Source organism: Priceomyces carsonii (genome assembly GCF_900007245.1).
Source record: "Priceomyces carsonii strain CBS4050 genome assembly, scaffold: Debaryomyces_carsonii_scaffold_3, whole genome shotgun sequence".
Taxonomy (NCBI): Eukaryota; Fungi; Ascomycota; class Pichiomycetes; order Serinales; family Debaryomycetaceae; genus Priceomyces; species Priceomyces carsonii.
In genome coordinates, this window is record NW_026946676.1 from 1,596,944 (window position 1) to 1,612,571 (window position 15,628).

At 37.9% G+C, this 15,628-nt stretch overlaps 5 protein-coding genes across 5 annotated transcripts; 1 reads left to right on the forward strand and 4 right to left on the reverse strand.

Annotated features, from left to right (window-relative positions):
* Window positions 1-129: 129 nt before the first annotated feature.
* Window positions 130-2,748, reverse strand: PRCAT00003384001 (FG-nucleoporin; the record flags this gene model as incomplete). Its single annotated transcript, XM_062953308.1, has 1 exon — window positions 130-2,748. The coding sequence occupies one exon, from the start codon at window positions 2,746-2,748 to the stop codon at window positions 130-132; it is 2,619 nt and encodes an 872-aa protein (XP_062810124.1).
* A 159-nt stretch (window positions 2,749-2,907) lies between these two features.
* PRCAT00003385001 (uncharacterized protein) lies at window positions 2,908-7,629 on the reverse strand (the record flags this gene model as incomplete). The annotated part of the gene is made up of 1 exon (XM_062953309.1): window positions 2,908-7,629. The coding sequence occupies one exon, from the start codon at window positions 7,627-7,629 to the stop codon at window positions 2,908-2,910; it is 4,722 nt and encodes a 1,573-aa protein (XP_062810125.1).
* Window positions 7,630-7,880: 251 nt separating this feature from the next.
* PRCAT00003386001 (uncharacterized protein) lies at window positions 7,881-10,157 on the forward strand (the record flags this gene model as incomplete). Its single annotated transcript, XM_062953311.1, has 1 exon — window positions 7,881-10,157. The coding sequence occupies one exon, from the start codon at window positions 7,881-7,883 to the stop codon at window positions 10,155-10,157; it is 2,277 nt and encodes a 758-aa protein (XP_062810126.1).
* Window positions 10,158-10,273: 116 nt separating this feature from the next.
* Window positions 10,274-13,087, reverse strand: NAM2 (leucine--tRNA ligase; the record flags this gene model as incomplete). The annotated part of the gene is made up of 1 exon (XM_062953312.1): window positions 10,274-13,087. One exon carries the CDS (start codon window positions 13,085-13,087, stop codon window positions 10,274-10,276), a length of 2,814 nt encoding a protein of 937 aa, XP_062810127.1.
* A 96-nt stretch (window positions 13,088-13,183) lies between these two features.
* PRCAT00003388001 (uncharacterized protein) lies at window positions 13,184-15,562 on the reverse strand (the record flags this gene model as incomplete). Its single annotated transcript, XM_062953313.1, has 1 exon — window positions 13,184-15,562. The coding sequence occupies one exon, from the start codon at window positions 15,560-15,562 to the stop codon at window positions 13,184-13,186; it is 2,379 nt and encodes a 792-aa protein (XP_062810128.1).
* Between the last annotated feature and the right edge of the window lie 66 nt (window positions 15,563-15,628).

The window sequence follows — 15,628 nt, forward strand, 5'->3', positions numbered from 1 at the left end:
TAGAATTTACTAAATATCTTGGTATCGATTCCTATACTACAACTCTATAGATGATGAATTAGTGAATATGTAATTTTAGGTGCTAAGTCTTTCACATGGAAATGATCGATGATTTATCCCTTATATGCATTACCTTCTTCGTTGTCTCATTTGGGCAATTCTTCGACCAGACATTAACGGAGGTGTTGGCGTACTGGACGGAGGGGCGGCATTAAATACATCGGGAGTAGTAGTTCCCGCATTGCTACCGGCGCCATTCGCCATGATTCCAGGGCCATTACTAGGAAACCTAGCATTACCAGCATTGAAGGCAAAAGGAGTAGTGGCTGCAGGAACTGCACCTGGTGTTGCAGCTGTGGCAGCGCCGAACACGGAAGCAGGGTCCGGTGTGCCTTCCTTAGATCCAGTGAAGTTGAAGGCCGGCTTCGATGAGGGATTGAACGAAAAACTAGGTGCAGCAGTTGCACGAGGAGCAAAATTAAATCCGGGTGCATTAGTATTTTGATTATTACCAAACACAAAAGATGATTGAGGTGCGGTAGATGGGCCTTGTCCGAAAGAAAACGGTGTAGCAGCCGTTTGCGCATTGCCGTTGTTTGACGTGTTCGCGAAAGGCTCAGGAGTGGCGGTTGACAGCTTAGGAAAAGATCCTTCAGCTGACAGGGACAGTACCGCCCCCTGGAAAGCTCCAGATGTGGCATTCTTGTTATCCAAGGAATTACCAGCTGGTTTTGCACCAAAGTTAAATGACGGAAATGAACCTGCTTCTTTTTCGGAGCTTCCAAACGAGACAGATTTTGGAGCCGATCCATCTTTTGGTGCACCGAAGACAAATGAAGGTTTAACTGGATTGTCAGTATTTTCAGAAGTATCAAGAATAATTTTTGCTTCTTTTTTAGTGTTTGCTGGCGCTCCAGAGGTAAAAGTAGGTGCAGTTAACGTCTTGGTGGGATGGTCGCTGCCTTTATCATTCACTTGCTGTTTACCGAAGCTGAATGCTGGTAATTTGGTACTATCCGCATTCTTATTTGTGGCCCCAAAAGAAAATGAGGGCTTTTCCTGTTTTCCTTTTTTATGAGTTATATCAAGGTCTATAGTCTTTTCCGTCCCTTCCTTAGAAATTTCTAAATCTAATTTTGGCGCATCTGGTTTTTCTGTAGCCCCGAAAGAAAATTTTGGTTTCACTTGCTCTTCTTTCTTGTTACCAAAGTTAAATACAGGTGCCTGTGTTTTATTCGACGGTATTTGTGGAACACGGATGTCAGTATCCGGTCTATCAGATTCTTTGACTGGGTTGAATTCGAACTTTGGTTTCGAAATATTTTTGTCTTCTTCTTTGGTACTTCCAAACAAAAAAGTATTTTTAGCTGGCCCGTTTTCTTTCCAAGCATTATTTTGGCTTCCAACTTCAAGCCCCCCATCTTCTGCATTATGATTTTGCGAGTTAACTTTACCTTTCAAGAAACCATCACCCGTGGAACTGCTGTCGCTTTTCCTTTTTACAAGTAAAGGAATGTCAAACTTAGGTGCCTTCGTTTCACTTTCCAAAGATGCCTCCTCTTCTGCTCTTTTGTTTATCACAGAAGAAATTTTATCATTATCCAAAGAAAATTGAAAGCCAGAGCTTGGCTTTATGGTTTCTTTTTTGTTTTCTACCTTTTTGCTTTCACCACCGGTCTTCAATTTAATAATATTGGAGATACTTTCTGCTTTTTTCACATATTCGGAATCTAAAGATAAATCATGGGACTCATTACCTTTGGCAGAGGACTTTCCATTGATGTCTTTTTTGACATGAGCAGGCTTAGCGATGGATCCAAGATATCCTTCAAGCTTATTTGAAGCTGGTCCTTTCAGCGCCTCGTTTGAATCGTAAAAAAACTCTCCTACAAAAAAGCCGTGATTATTCTTAGCTCTTTTCAGACTCCTAGAATTAATCGGCATTTGGCTCTTCCTTTTGAAGGATGGAAAAATGAGAGACTCCTCAAGAAAGTTCTCATCACGAGTTTGAGTAGCTGTTTCTACTTTATTTGTGGCAGAATCAATATGAGAAACTGTTTCATTTGGATCAACCATATACTTTATTCTTTCTTTCAATGCCTCTGATGCCGTAATTGATCGTTTAAGTTGAAGTAAATGATATCTTTCTCTGGGGTCTAAGTTTATAAATGGTGGCCTGATCAAATTTCCCTCATCGTCTGTATATAGCGGTGCAAATTCATGTTCAATTATTAAGGGTAAACTATCCTCTCTATCTTGATCTAACATTGGTGGGGTTGCGTTTACATGGATGCCGTTTTGGCGAAGATCTGCAAACAGAGACTTCTCGTCTAATTCGTCATCATCTATAGTTCCATCTTTTGCAATAGCATCATCGTATACATGGCTAACTCTTCTTTCTAGGTCATTATTTAGTTCCTCCTTTTGAAATCTGAAGGAATCTGAGAAAGTTTGGTACGAGCCAATATTGCTTGACAATGTTGAGAAGCGAGGTGTAATTCCACTTCTAGGACGTGATGAAGTGGATAAATTTCTTTTCTTTGCAGAGGAGAAGTTATATTCTGCTTTGATATCCTCTTCCAATGAGAATCTTGTTTCAGGTATATGTTGCTCTCCAACTTCTGGAGATCTAGATGAGAATGGGTTGATCAAGGAAAGTAAATTGGAAAAAGCAAACCCCTGCCTTTTCTTATTGCTCAGTTTCTCCTTTGATTGAGGACTGATAGACCTCTTTAGGGAATTAGGCATCCTTAGAACCCTTTCTTAGATCTTTTGAAATAACTCTTTCGCTTTATTTACACCTTTTTTCAAATTTTGTTTCTCGTCAATTTGCGAGAATACACGACTATATGTATTATTCTAATATACATCTTACTATTTTATATACAACGAGCCTGGCCCTCTGTCTTATATTCTGTTTGAGACAGCAAAAGACAAAGCCTCTCCGGAATTGCTAGTTGTTAGGTTTGAAGAAGTATCATTCAACGTCAAGCTCTCTCCGTACGAGTCGAAAGGATTTTTATTCTCATATGTAAGATCTGGGTCGTAAAACATCGCAGGATTCTTAATACCTGTAATAGGATGATCTCTTGCGACAGAGTCAATTTCCTTAACAAGCTTAATCATACTATTCTCACCGTAGTTCACACCATACAGAGCAACAATTGGAATCACGCCCTGGACCCAAGCATCTATGATTCTTGCTCTTTGCTTGGTACCTAGTCTCGATATAGGAAACTCTCCTTTTCTAATAAAAGCAACAATGTCGACGATTATATGATGCTTACTCAAAACAGTATTTACTATTAACGGAACGAGAGAAGCAAAATACCTCGATCTCTTTGCCTCGCAAACGACTATCGTGTAGTCAGAGCATTTAAATATGCAAGCCCCATTCTTGTATATATCTGAATGACATGATTCAATAGTATTCTCTATATCAATAGGAAAGTGGTGCAAGCCCATAACTTCAAATGTTTCCGCTATTTTTCCCAAGATGAAAAGTGGTTGGAATGAAGTAACCATCTCTTTTTCATCTTCAAGATTCTTGTCATCTTCTCTATTTCTGCTAATTGATATATTATGCAAAAATCCAAGGTCCCCGGTTCTCAAATACGTCACATTTGGATTGCCTCCATTGATCCTTGCCTCAAATTGGTTATTAGTAAATTTATCAACTGGCCCATTTGGTCCATTGGTAAATGAAGTTAAATTTGCTTCTGAATAGACCCATATTTCGCCGAATTCTCCTTCTTTACACATCCTGTTAGTTTCTGGGTTCACGACAGCAATTTCAGTACAAACAGGAGCAATTCCAGAATCCTGGATGTGAAGAGCATTGGGTATGTCAGCAGGATTAACAATAGAAATGTAACCTTGCCGAAGAGCAATAGGATCCAAATATAAATCCACAGGCGCGACTTTCATATATGAACGTGTAGATATAATTGGATTGAAGCAATGGTTGTACACTGTCGATAAAGATGCTGCACTCAAGTTTGTAGGCTGAAAGACTTTTGCAATCTTTCTCAATAAATCAATTTCAAGCCTTGCATCAGTACTTATCATCATATTCTTTAGGTTTGATAAATTAAAGCCCTTTGGATTAAATTTAACTGCAGCATACTTAAGCATTTGTTCGGTAACAAAGACATCTTTAACCTTGTAACGAGCTAAAGAAAGGAAAAGAGCCAAGGGATTTTCTGCAAAACTCACAGGAGAGCTTAAATAGGTTGTAGTTCCTAAGTAAACGCCCAACAATACTGATTGTACGAATCCAATTCCTGAAGAATGCCTGACACATCCTACAATAGCTGAATGGGAAGTTAAGTTACACGTCTCTTTGAAAACTTTGCATATTCCCATAATGCTTTTATGACTTAGTGTTGCACCTACTCTATAATAGTCTGAAGTAAAGTTCAACCAGATAAGTGCAGTCGTCTTCTCATCACGAAAATTGACTGCCGCTTGATACCTCGAAATTTTGGAATTCAATGATGCAACATTCGAAACCTTTGTAAGCTTCGTCGTGTTTTTTATCTTGAGACCGTTCCTTTTCTTGCTTGTGAGGCGTTTTAATGAGTCTGCCATCGGACCATTTTTTAGAAACTTTTCGACGTCCTCATTTACCAAGATATCCTGAATTCCAAAATCTTTTATGATCCCAACGAAAGCTGGAAAATCTTCCCCAATTCTATTCGAATCAAATGGCAACAACGGGATAGGAATAATTCCACATATAAGACATGCATACACTGCAATTACAAACTCTTCTGATAACGAAAACATCAACATCACATATTGTCCTGGTTTGATAGCAGCTTTTTCAATCATGTAATGGCAAACCGCATAAATTTTATGTTCAAATTTCTTCCACGTCAATGGCTTCGAAGAAGACTTTCCGCTATGATCAATATTTTGCAATGCTATCGCATCGCCAGAGCTTGCGACTCTGAATTTCAAAACATCAGTAATGGTTTTAAAATCTGTGAGAGGTGCACCAGTCTTCTCGTCTACTGACTTTTCTCTATAGTCAATATTTGAAACTTGTCTAGGAAACTTCGATAGGGCAAGGCTCCTCAACTCTGATGCATACAGAGACCAGATTCCGCCAATAATATCTTCACCGTAAGGAATCATACTTATGGACTTTCTCACGAAGAATTTCACAAATTCAGCTTTCAAGCTACCTTCAAGAAATCTCTTTTTACATAGCATATTAGCGATTTCACGACCTCCACTTCTCATTATCTTTGGCAAGGTATCACAGTCAACAACTACGACACAGTACAAGCGCAAGAAATGATGCTTATAAAGTTTGTCGAAACATTTCTGAGCAACCAAGTTTAAAGCGGGCTCATTCAAGGGAATGGGACTCTTTACCTGACCATTTTCACCTTCAGCACCTTTTATTGATCTATTAGAGCCCGTTGTTTGTCCATTCGAATCAGTCCCATCTTCCATGGCTTTAATTACCTCTGCTTCGACAATTGCCACGGGCAAATATTCATTGCCAATAAAAATATCAAATATTGTACAGTCATATACCTCTCTGACTTCTTTTGCCAAAGTAGCTAATAAATGTGAGGAGTAATGATACCTAGACCCATTATCTATAATAAGATCTTTTTGGAGCTTTTGGTATAACTTTTGGTCCATCCAACTGATCCTTTGGCGAATGCGATCTTCATATAATCCCAAAACATAAACCTTACCTTTCATTGTAAATCCCAACAACCCGGTTCTCAAGAATTCTCTTTCACTAACACCATTCGCATCTCGACACTTAGCATGAAATATTTGTTTGGAGCCTTGACTCAGGCCATGAAAGCCCCCAGAGAGGCAAGGACTGTCAACCCATATTTCTCCTAACTCCTCTTTGCAGACTAAAATAGACAGCTCGGGATTGACGACGGCCAAAGAAGCATCAGGCAAGGGGTAACCAAATGCATCGACTCTCAAGGTGTCTGGAGATATGTCATCTGATGATGAAGGGTTAGTATCAACAACTTTAACAATATTTCTTGATAAAGATTCCTTATCAATCAATACTGCTGACAAGTCACCTGGACCAGTGTCAGCTTCATCTTGAATACCTTCTAAGCCTAGATTCTCTGTTCTTCCTAGCCAGTCTCTTAATGAAATGACCATTCCTCCATATTCGCTTAACGTTAGCATTGGAATTATCGCATTTTCAGGATGTTGGCAACCTAAAGGACGTAGATATCGTTGCGACAAAATCTCAATAAACTCCCCATCAATAGTTAAGGCATTGACTAAAACCCATTTGACGGAGGAGAAATCTACCTTTTGCGTTTTAGAAAAGTACCTTGTCGAATTGGGGGCTTGCTGATAGTCATAAGTGACCCTCTTCAAACCAATGTAATCCCCCAACAATAAAGATGCGTGGCACTTTGAAACTATGTTAGCATACAAACCTTGAATCTCCATGACCCTTTGAGGTGCCCAAATAAGTAAATTACCTGAGTAAACATTGAATAATATACCCAATATCATGCCAATTGAAAATCTGATATCTAGAGTAGCCAAAACTACTTTAGAGTGTCTACTGTAGTGCTTGTGATCTCTTCGAAGATTTCCTCCAGACTCTGGCATACTCAGAAGCGTTTCATTAAGGCAGTTCATTTGGTGTAAGATTGTTGAATGGGTCAAAGCAATGCCTCTGAGCTCACCGACTGGTGATCTTGAATATTCCACATAAGCTAAGTTGTCCTTAGACACAGTTCCTTTCTGCAGATATTGTTTGGACTTCCAGTTAGCCACATCCGTTTTCTTTGCAGATCCAAACTCTGTTGTTCGCCAACGCACAAGTTTCGATGGCCATTGAATCTTCAGAGAGGATGCGCTGAGCTTGTCAATTTCTTTGGCAACTGTGTCGGTATATAGAAGTAACTTTGATGAGTTCCAGTTGATGATTTCTAAAACCTCATGCAATGATATATCTTGGTGAATAGGAATAGCTGTCACTCCAGCGAAGAAACATCCAAACAATGCAATGACAAACTCCGTGACCTCGCCATCCTTATAAAGCAATATTACAGTATCACTATGTTTAAGTGCCATCCTGTGCTTTATCTCATAACCAACTTTCAACGCTTTCAAATAGAGCTTTTCCCATGTTATAGACGAAACTTCCTTACCCTTGATGTCAATCACCATAAACGCCAGCTCAGTCTTATATAGGTGGGCTCTACTAGCTAATACATCCAATAGATATTCGGGCGATGTGTTCAACCCATTCAGAAGATCAGCCCCCATTCGAGGATCCAATGGTTTTTGAAGCTTAGCCGAATTTATTTCTAAGAATTGCTCCTGTTGTTGTTGATGAATCCGATTAACATTTTGCATGATTTCTTCTCTTCTATTAATGTAAGTCCATTGATCTATGGTTTTATGCTCCATGAAGTCAGCTTCTAAATTTTGAAGAAGCATGGACATATCTGGTGGAATATCTTGGGAGAATGGGTTACCCATGGGGCCCGGTGACCTTACTGGTGTCGATATCCCTTTAGAGGACAGTCTCGTTGCAGCTGGATCATCAGGCTTTATATGACCAGAAGTTTCCTTTGACCTCCCAGCACCACTTCCACCTAAAGCTGACAAAGACATAGCCGTGTTATTGAAATCTCTCTTTGATACAGATTCTATATATATGGCTCTGTTACTTTTGTCTTTGTATATTTGAAGTTGCACTCATTAAGACACCACCTGAAACAAATATGATGAAAAGAACTAATGTCGGTTATGGGGAAATGTCGCTATGTCGTCTCTCTCAAAAAAAACTTCTGAGATGAGACGGCCTCTTACTTTTAATTTTGCAATAATGTGAAACGCATAGGCTCTAATATTTATTATCTATTATGAGTTTTGGCGCATACTTTGGTAGATCCTATCGAAAAGGTGTGGTGATATGGATGCCTCACTCCGTGACCTCAGTAGCGCGAAGAAGCATATTCATAACTAGTAACAGCAGGAGGAATAAGAAGAAAGAACTAGAAAGAGACAAAATCGATAGATTTATTAACAGAGATGCGGAAAGGAAACTGAGAGAGCAAGAAACGATGTATAGAAATAAATTGAAGGAGTTGAAACTACTTACTCAAAGTGTGTCCGAAAGAATAAAACGGAAAGAAGAAGACGCAATGAAACTGACTGCGGTCGATCATATCGAAGTAGAAAGGGACTCTGAAATTTTATATAAAAACCTTCAGCCCTGTGATGAGCCTCGAGGTATTGCAAATCCGCAGGCATCTTTGCTCAACAAAGAATTTAGGCCTGATGCGTATTCTTTAGTAGTTCCAGCTGTTTCTGTGCCAGATTCAATATCACGAAAGATTGGAATTGCCCTCAAGTACCTTGTCTCAAAAAACGATCAACGTTGGGATCTCGTATTGCAGCAGCTCAGTGAAAGTGGCGGCTTTACAGAGATTCCGCGTAAAGATGTCAAATATTTCATAGAAAACATTCCCAGAAGATATATACTGTCCCTCATTCCCCAGTTGGAAAATATGATGAGCGATGCAGGTATCAAGTCATCTCCCAGCATAATTAATAGCTTTATAGAAGGTATTTCTGCTGGGTCTGTTCTCTCTGATCAAAGCATTAAAAAGATTGAAGAATTCTCTCAGCAAATAAGGTCAATCAGTAAAACGAAGAAGTTACCTAGGCGGACATACGAACTTCTTATAATGGCTTATGGAAAAAACAACAATCTTGAGAAGATAAATTCTTGCTTAGCGGAAATGAAGAAAGATGGGCTTCAGCCGTCTTCCCAGACGTTTGTTAATATCCTCTCGACTTGCGTTTACAAGGCAAATGACCACAAGCAAGCAGTAGAAATCTTTGACTCGATGAAATTTTTGTCTGTGAAGACAAACCCAGATACATCGTCTTATCAACACATCATAGTCTCATATGTTAATAATGATAACATAGAGAAGGCACTAGATTTATATCAGGAAATGATTTCAAAAGGTATACCACTAAATCAGGAGATATTAATAGCTCTTGCCAGAGGTTGCTCATCCAGACCTCGTTTAAGCTTAAAATCATGGGACTTTGTTTTTGATATTTATGAGAATGGGTGGGAGCCCACTTTAGAAACTTTTGAATATATCATTTACCTCGCGGCTCGATCTGGAGATCTTCCAATGACAAGGGCCTTGTATTTTAAACTTAATGAATCCAAATCCATATCTTCGAAAGCTTTTTCATTCTTGTTGTTAGCATACTCAAAAAGTAGGGTGAAGTTAAAGGAGGTAAACGAGCCTCCCAATTTGGTATATCATGATAAAGGTAGAATTTTCAGAAAGAATATATTATCAGATGTGAACTACCTAGTGAAGATTAATCCTCATGAGCAAGGTCCACCTTTTCTTCCTAAGCTTGATCTTAATACGAAAGAAGAGATATTAGCAGAATCGAGCGCTGTCTGGACACATGCTATGATTCAACATCCCAACTTTATCAATATAAAAAGCGCAAACACATATTTGAATATAGCAGCAGAAATGGGTACTTTGAAGGACTTTAGGGATAGATTCGAAAGTACAACTTTCCTAGACAGATCAAGTTTGCCGGAGGATAAAAGCATAATTGTGGAGGAACCGTCTGAGTCCGTTTTTTCTGAGAAAGAGAAGATTGGAACTCTAGATGCTCAAGGAAGTGTCGATATAAAAAACATGCCGATTTTTTCGCAACATAGTATGAATGGTCGCAAGGTAGCACGTTCTTCTTTAACATATGTCATCGCAATAAAAGCTGCTGGAAACTTTAAAAATTACAATTTTGCTCAAAAGATATGGTCCGAAAGGGGGACTTTTCGTAAAACTTCATCTTTCAAAGTACTTTCACGACTTGAAAAAGACGTTTTGGATTTTCAATTCGCAAGTGCAATGGTCTCCTGTTTGACCAAAATGAACTTACTTGATGATGCCGAGGCGATACTTCTCAGTACGGAATATCAATTCAAGTGGAAATGGAAAGAATTGAAGGAGCTTCATAAGGCTGCTGTTGAAGTCGGAAATGAAAAGCTCTGCAAAACAGTCAGAAACGTTGCCCGAAGAGCACAAATCAATTTTGAAGGTAAAATAAGACGTAAAGATTTCAAGAGATATCTTATGGAAAGAGGATACTAACTGTCGTCGTTTATAGTGTAAATAGTGTATAGCATTTCGTACAGCATCATGTAAATATTTCATACATCAATATATGTCTTACGCGTATTTCTTTCGTAGATTTATTTACAAGTCTATTAATGTGTTGTCACTATACTAATCATTCCTGGTTTTACGATAAGTCTTTTGAGTTCTCCTGTTACATACTTCCTCGTGTTTTCTTTCGAACAAACAATTTCGAAGATTTCCTTCTCCTCTAATTCAATTAAAGATTTATTTCCTTGAAACAGTAACCGGGCTTTGCCATTTATAAACACATTGTATCTTATGAATGGTGAATCAATTCTCTGTGATTTTGGATAAAGCTGTTCGGAAATCGAGCTCCACGGACGACCTGTTGTAATACAAATTCTCTCCCAACATTCTTCAGAAACACAGGGCGTCACTGGATACATACCTATCAACAATGTTTTATAGGCATCCAATATAATTTCCTTTCGAGCAGTATTTTCTCCCTTTAGTGAAGCAACGATAAGGTTTGTTAACTTCATATAGTCTGAAATTATTGTATTAAAGGACAATTGGATTTCAATGGACTCAGCTATTCGCTCGATAAATTCTTGAACTTCACGAAACAAATTGAAATCCAACTCGTTAAATCTAATGCTATTGTAAATCTTTTCATTGATTTTTATATTCTTGAAGTTAGTCATTGTATGATTCGAATCCTCGTTCTTAGGTTTATGGTCTCTGAAAGCAGTATTTATCCTTTCTGGTAATGATATAACAGTGTTTAACCAGCGTTTGATTCCATGGATCTGACTCTCGTTCCAATTCAATACATCCGAAATAGGAGCTTGAAATAAGATGAGAGCTCTCGTCGCATCTGGTCCATATTTTGAAATATATTCAGCAGGATCTGCCCCATTAAATTTAGATTTAGACATCTTCTCGTAAGTAATATTTGGCTTCATTCCTGAACTTTTTATTTTCGGTGATGTAGGATTTGAGAGATCTAATTCTTCGGGCTTCAAAAAGCGATTAGTTTCTGGGTCAGTGAAAGTTTCTCCATGTACCATTCCTTGTGTAACTAATTTTTTAAATGGCTCATTTCTAAAAGAATCACAGGACCATAAGCCAATATCACCAAGGAACTTAGAAATGAACCGTGAATATAACAAGTGCAAAATTGCATGCTCTATTCCTCCTATATACATATCCACTGGCATATTTTCGTTCACTTTTTTAGGGTCAAAAAGCCTTTGCTTGTTCTTGTTATCTAAATATCTGAAAAAATACCAAGAAGAATCCATGAATGTATCCATAGTGTCGGTTTCCCTTTTTGAATCTGCACCACACGATGGACATTTGGCTTTTACAAAAGATTCCAAATTTGCCAATGGGTTTCCTTTCGTAAATTTATGTCCTTGTAAAGGAGGTAAAACCACCGGTAAATCCAGATCAGGAGCTGGCTGCGGGCCACATTTTTCGCAATGAATGATTGGTATTGGTGCACCCCAATATCTTTGACGACTTATCAACCAATCTCTAAGTCTATAGTTTATTACGTCCTTTCCTAAATTTTGTGACTCTAAAGCACTCAAAACTTCTTTTGCCGCTTTCATCGATGGCATTCCTCTGTAATTTCCCATGTCCTTTCTCCCATTATTCAAAACAGAGCTGTCATATAAGACACCATCCTTCTCCGTGAATGGTAAATCTTGTTTCCTAATGGCCAGCTCTAAATCTTTGTTTCCAACAACTTGGATCGGAGCAATATCTGGATTCTGACGATTCCAAAATTTGAAGTCTCTTTCATCATGACCAGGACATCCCATGACAGCACCTGTACCATAACTGCTTAACACATAGGGCGCCACGTAGATCGGAATTTCGAATTTTTCGTTCCTATGATTATGCACATCGATTGGAATAGATGCTCGTAGATTCTGGATCAAATATCCTTCAGTTGTATCAACTTCTTTGCCTCTCAATTCTTCAATGAACAATTGTAATTTTGGATCATCCCTCGCAAGTTTTACAGTAAGTGGATGGTCCAATGCAAGAGCCAAAAATTGAACTCCAAATATAGTATCTGGTCTTGATGTAAATACAGGTATTGTAGAATTACTTATATCATTGATCAAAAACTCTATCTCTGCACCATATGACTTACCAATCCAATGTTTCTGCATAGATTTTACCTTCAGCGGCCACTCCTTAAGTATGTTTAAATCTTCATTTAATGCATCAGCGTACTTAGTTATACCTATAAACCATTGTCTTAGTTTTTTCTTTTCGACTATCGCACCAGATCTCCAAGACTTACCATTTGCGTCGACTTGTTCATTAGCAAGTACTGTCTGATCAACGGGGTCCCAATTGATCTCTGCTTTTTTCCTATATGCTAATCCATGCTCGAAAAGTAGCAAAAACAATTTCTGAGTCCATTTATAATAATCTGGAGAGCAAGTATTTATTTCTCGATCCCAATCAAAATCTGCCAACATCATAGACATTTGTTCTTTCATATTTTTAATGTTTTCTTCCGTCCAAACAGCAGGATTAATACCTCTTTCAACTGCAGCATTTTCTGCCGGTAACCCAAAAGCATCCCAGCCCATTGGTTGAATCACTTGCTGACCTTTTAACCTTTTAAATCTGGTGATAACGTCATTGATTGTGTATACTCTAAGATGTCCCATATGCAATTTTCCAGATGGATATGGAAACATCGTCAAACAATAAAACGACTTAGATCCATTTTCATGTTTTGTTTTGGATTTTGGCATTGCCTTCCACTTTATGGTCCACTTTTCAGCTATTTCATTTAGAGTTAAAGCCGCCTTTTCATCAGTAGTGCTTGAAATTGGTCGAGTGCTATTCCATTTTAAAGCAGTTAAAATACTAGAGCATCTAGAATACAATGGGGAGACAAACTCCTTCCGCATCCTCAGACTAAATCCAACTTCTGTCAAATTTACAATTCATAAACGGTTGAATAAATTTTGAAAAATAATTTTTTTCCGCTATATACCGAGAATAATCTAACTAGACTTAACTCTTTCGTTGACCAAAGATACTAGAGAAGTGAACAAAAGGTCACCAAGACCTTTGAACCCTTTTTTATCTAGACCTCTCAAGACCTCCAACTTAAGTTTCTTGTAATCAACATCTAGCCATCTGTGGCTAGGATCATGAGTCAACTCGTTGATGCTATTTTCACTAATGGGACCCATATGCCTTGTGGTGACGGTGTCCTGGTTGTCCTCTAGATTCCACACAATTTGTGCCCCTAAATAAGCCCAGCAAGGGTTGTGAAACACATTACCCATGACATTTAAAGAAATAAGATTGGAATAATTAAAGAGATTCAAAGATCCAAGTTTATGAACAAATTGAGGGGATAAACACATTGCTCTCGACTTTGAACTTACACCTGGTTCAAACTCTAGCGCTTTATCACGCCAGAAAAAGTTTATAATGTCCATAATATATGAATTTTGTAGTATTTTTGCAGTTTGTTCACTGTCCTTGAACTTATAATTTTTGCAATAGCTAACGTATCCGCAAAGCTCTGAAAAAAGGAACGGACTATTGCAAAATAATATGTCATAAACCAATTCTGGCTTGGGTATTAGTGCCTTTGCATCCAAGTTTTCTAGGTCACTTGGATCCATTGATTTGACAACATTGAATAATTTCATTAATGCAAGTTTAACTTCCAAAGAAGACGACAAGTAATTGTCTATAATAAATTGATGAATAAGAGGAATCGATTTCCTGATTATCGAATAGATTTTTTCTTTGGAGTCGAAACCGTAACTATTTACTTTCATCATTGAATACCAAAGTGAAAATAGGGATGCTATTTCAATCAAGAAAGACGACACGTAAGGATCAGTTTTTGACCTTCTTGTAAGGTCTCCTTGCTCAATCTTGAGAAGCGAGAAAACCTTTTCTAAAAATGAGTCTCTGAGCTTCAGGAACTCTATCACTGGTAAAAATTTGACGAATTTTAATCTTTGCGTTAAATTCTCCAATTCTAGGCCTGTTGCATTTGCAAAATTATGAATGGGTCTCACATTGAACTCGAATAAAGTAAACTCCACTATCAGTTTGAGATTGATTGCCCCACTGCAGAAAGTAAGGAAGTTAGCAATTTTATTGGTTAAAGAATCAACATCTCTTAGCGACAAATTTTCATCCAATAAACTAAACCGAACGTAACAGTCTAACTTTTTCAAATACGCTTCGTTCTTCGACACTCCTTGCAAAACAAGAAAGAACTTTTTGAATCTATCTGATTCGTAGGATACGCCATCTGAGGGCCTGAAAAGTCCACTAACACTTATAAATTTGACGTTATCGAAATTCTCAATTAAATTTTTGAAGGAATGAACGTCATTTATTGATACTTCGTTTTCGTTTAAACCAAATTCCACCACGTCTAGATCTGGTTCACTAAAATGGCCATTTTTTATTCTCTTTCTATCTTTAAGTGTCGATTGGAAGATTTCGTATCTTCTCAAATTCTCCTTAATCACACCGCTGTTGCTGAATCTGGAACTGGAATTTATAATTTCAATATCATTTAGTTTATCCAAGTAGTCGAAATTTGGATAACGTAGGACCTTAGGGTTAACACGTCCCAAGTCATTTAATGCATTGCCGTGAACACCTGAGTACTGACTGAAATCAATTGCAGGGTTTAAGGTCTTAAAGAGTATCAATAGACTTTTCAAATGATCGTCAAGAGGGAATTTAAAGTACAAATCAATCACCAACTGAATTTGCCATGGTTTGAAAGAATTCATCGTATATGTTCTTCCTTCGTTTAAGTACGTTCTGAAGGTTTTGACATCATTCAGCGCACTAAGAAAAATCAAGTTTGCTATATATGGTCTCAGGAATTCGTATGACAAGTAGTTGAAAAGAATGGGTAGCATTCTATGTAAGATGTTAAAAACGTCATCCCCAAATAAATGAATAGAAGACACTAACCATTCTAATAAACACAACTGTATATTCTTGGGCAATTTTTTTACCCTCTGTGGTCTTCCATTTTTATAGTAAACTTGTGGTATTCCTATACTGCTTATGATTTGATATATCAATTCCTTTTTTAATATGTACGTTTGATTAGGAACAAGAAGGTTTTTTATAATATAGCGCTTCTGAGTTGCTGTAATACGAGACACTGTTGATACCGGCGCATCAAGTATTATGTCTAACAACGTATCAAGTGCCTCCTCTTCGACTCCTACTTCCTTTACAGCTGCATTCAAATCTTCCAATATCTTACCAACATCGATATTTTCGCTAGAAAGGTCCGGTTCGATTAGGTCTCTTATTTTACTATTTACCTGATCGATAAAGCTTGCAGTACTTTCGGTAGGGTTATTTTCTGGGTTATCTCCAGACATCTTTGATTCATTAAGAGTTAGGATTGCTAATAGCTTTGATCTAGATCAAACGGTAAACAAACGAGC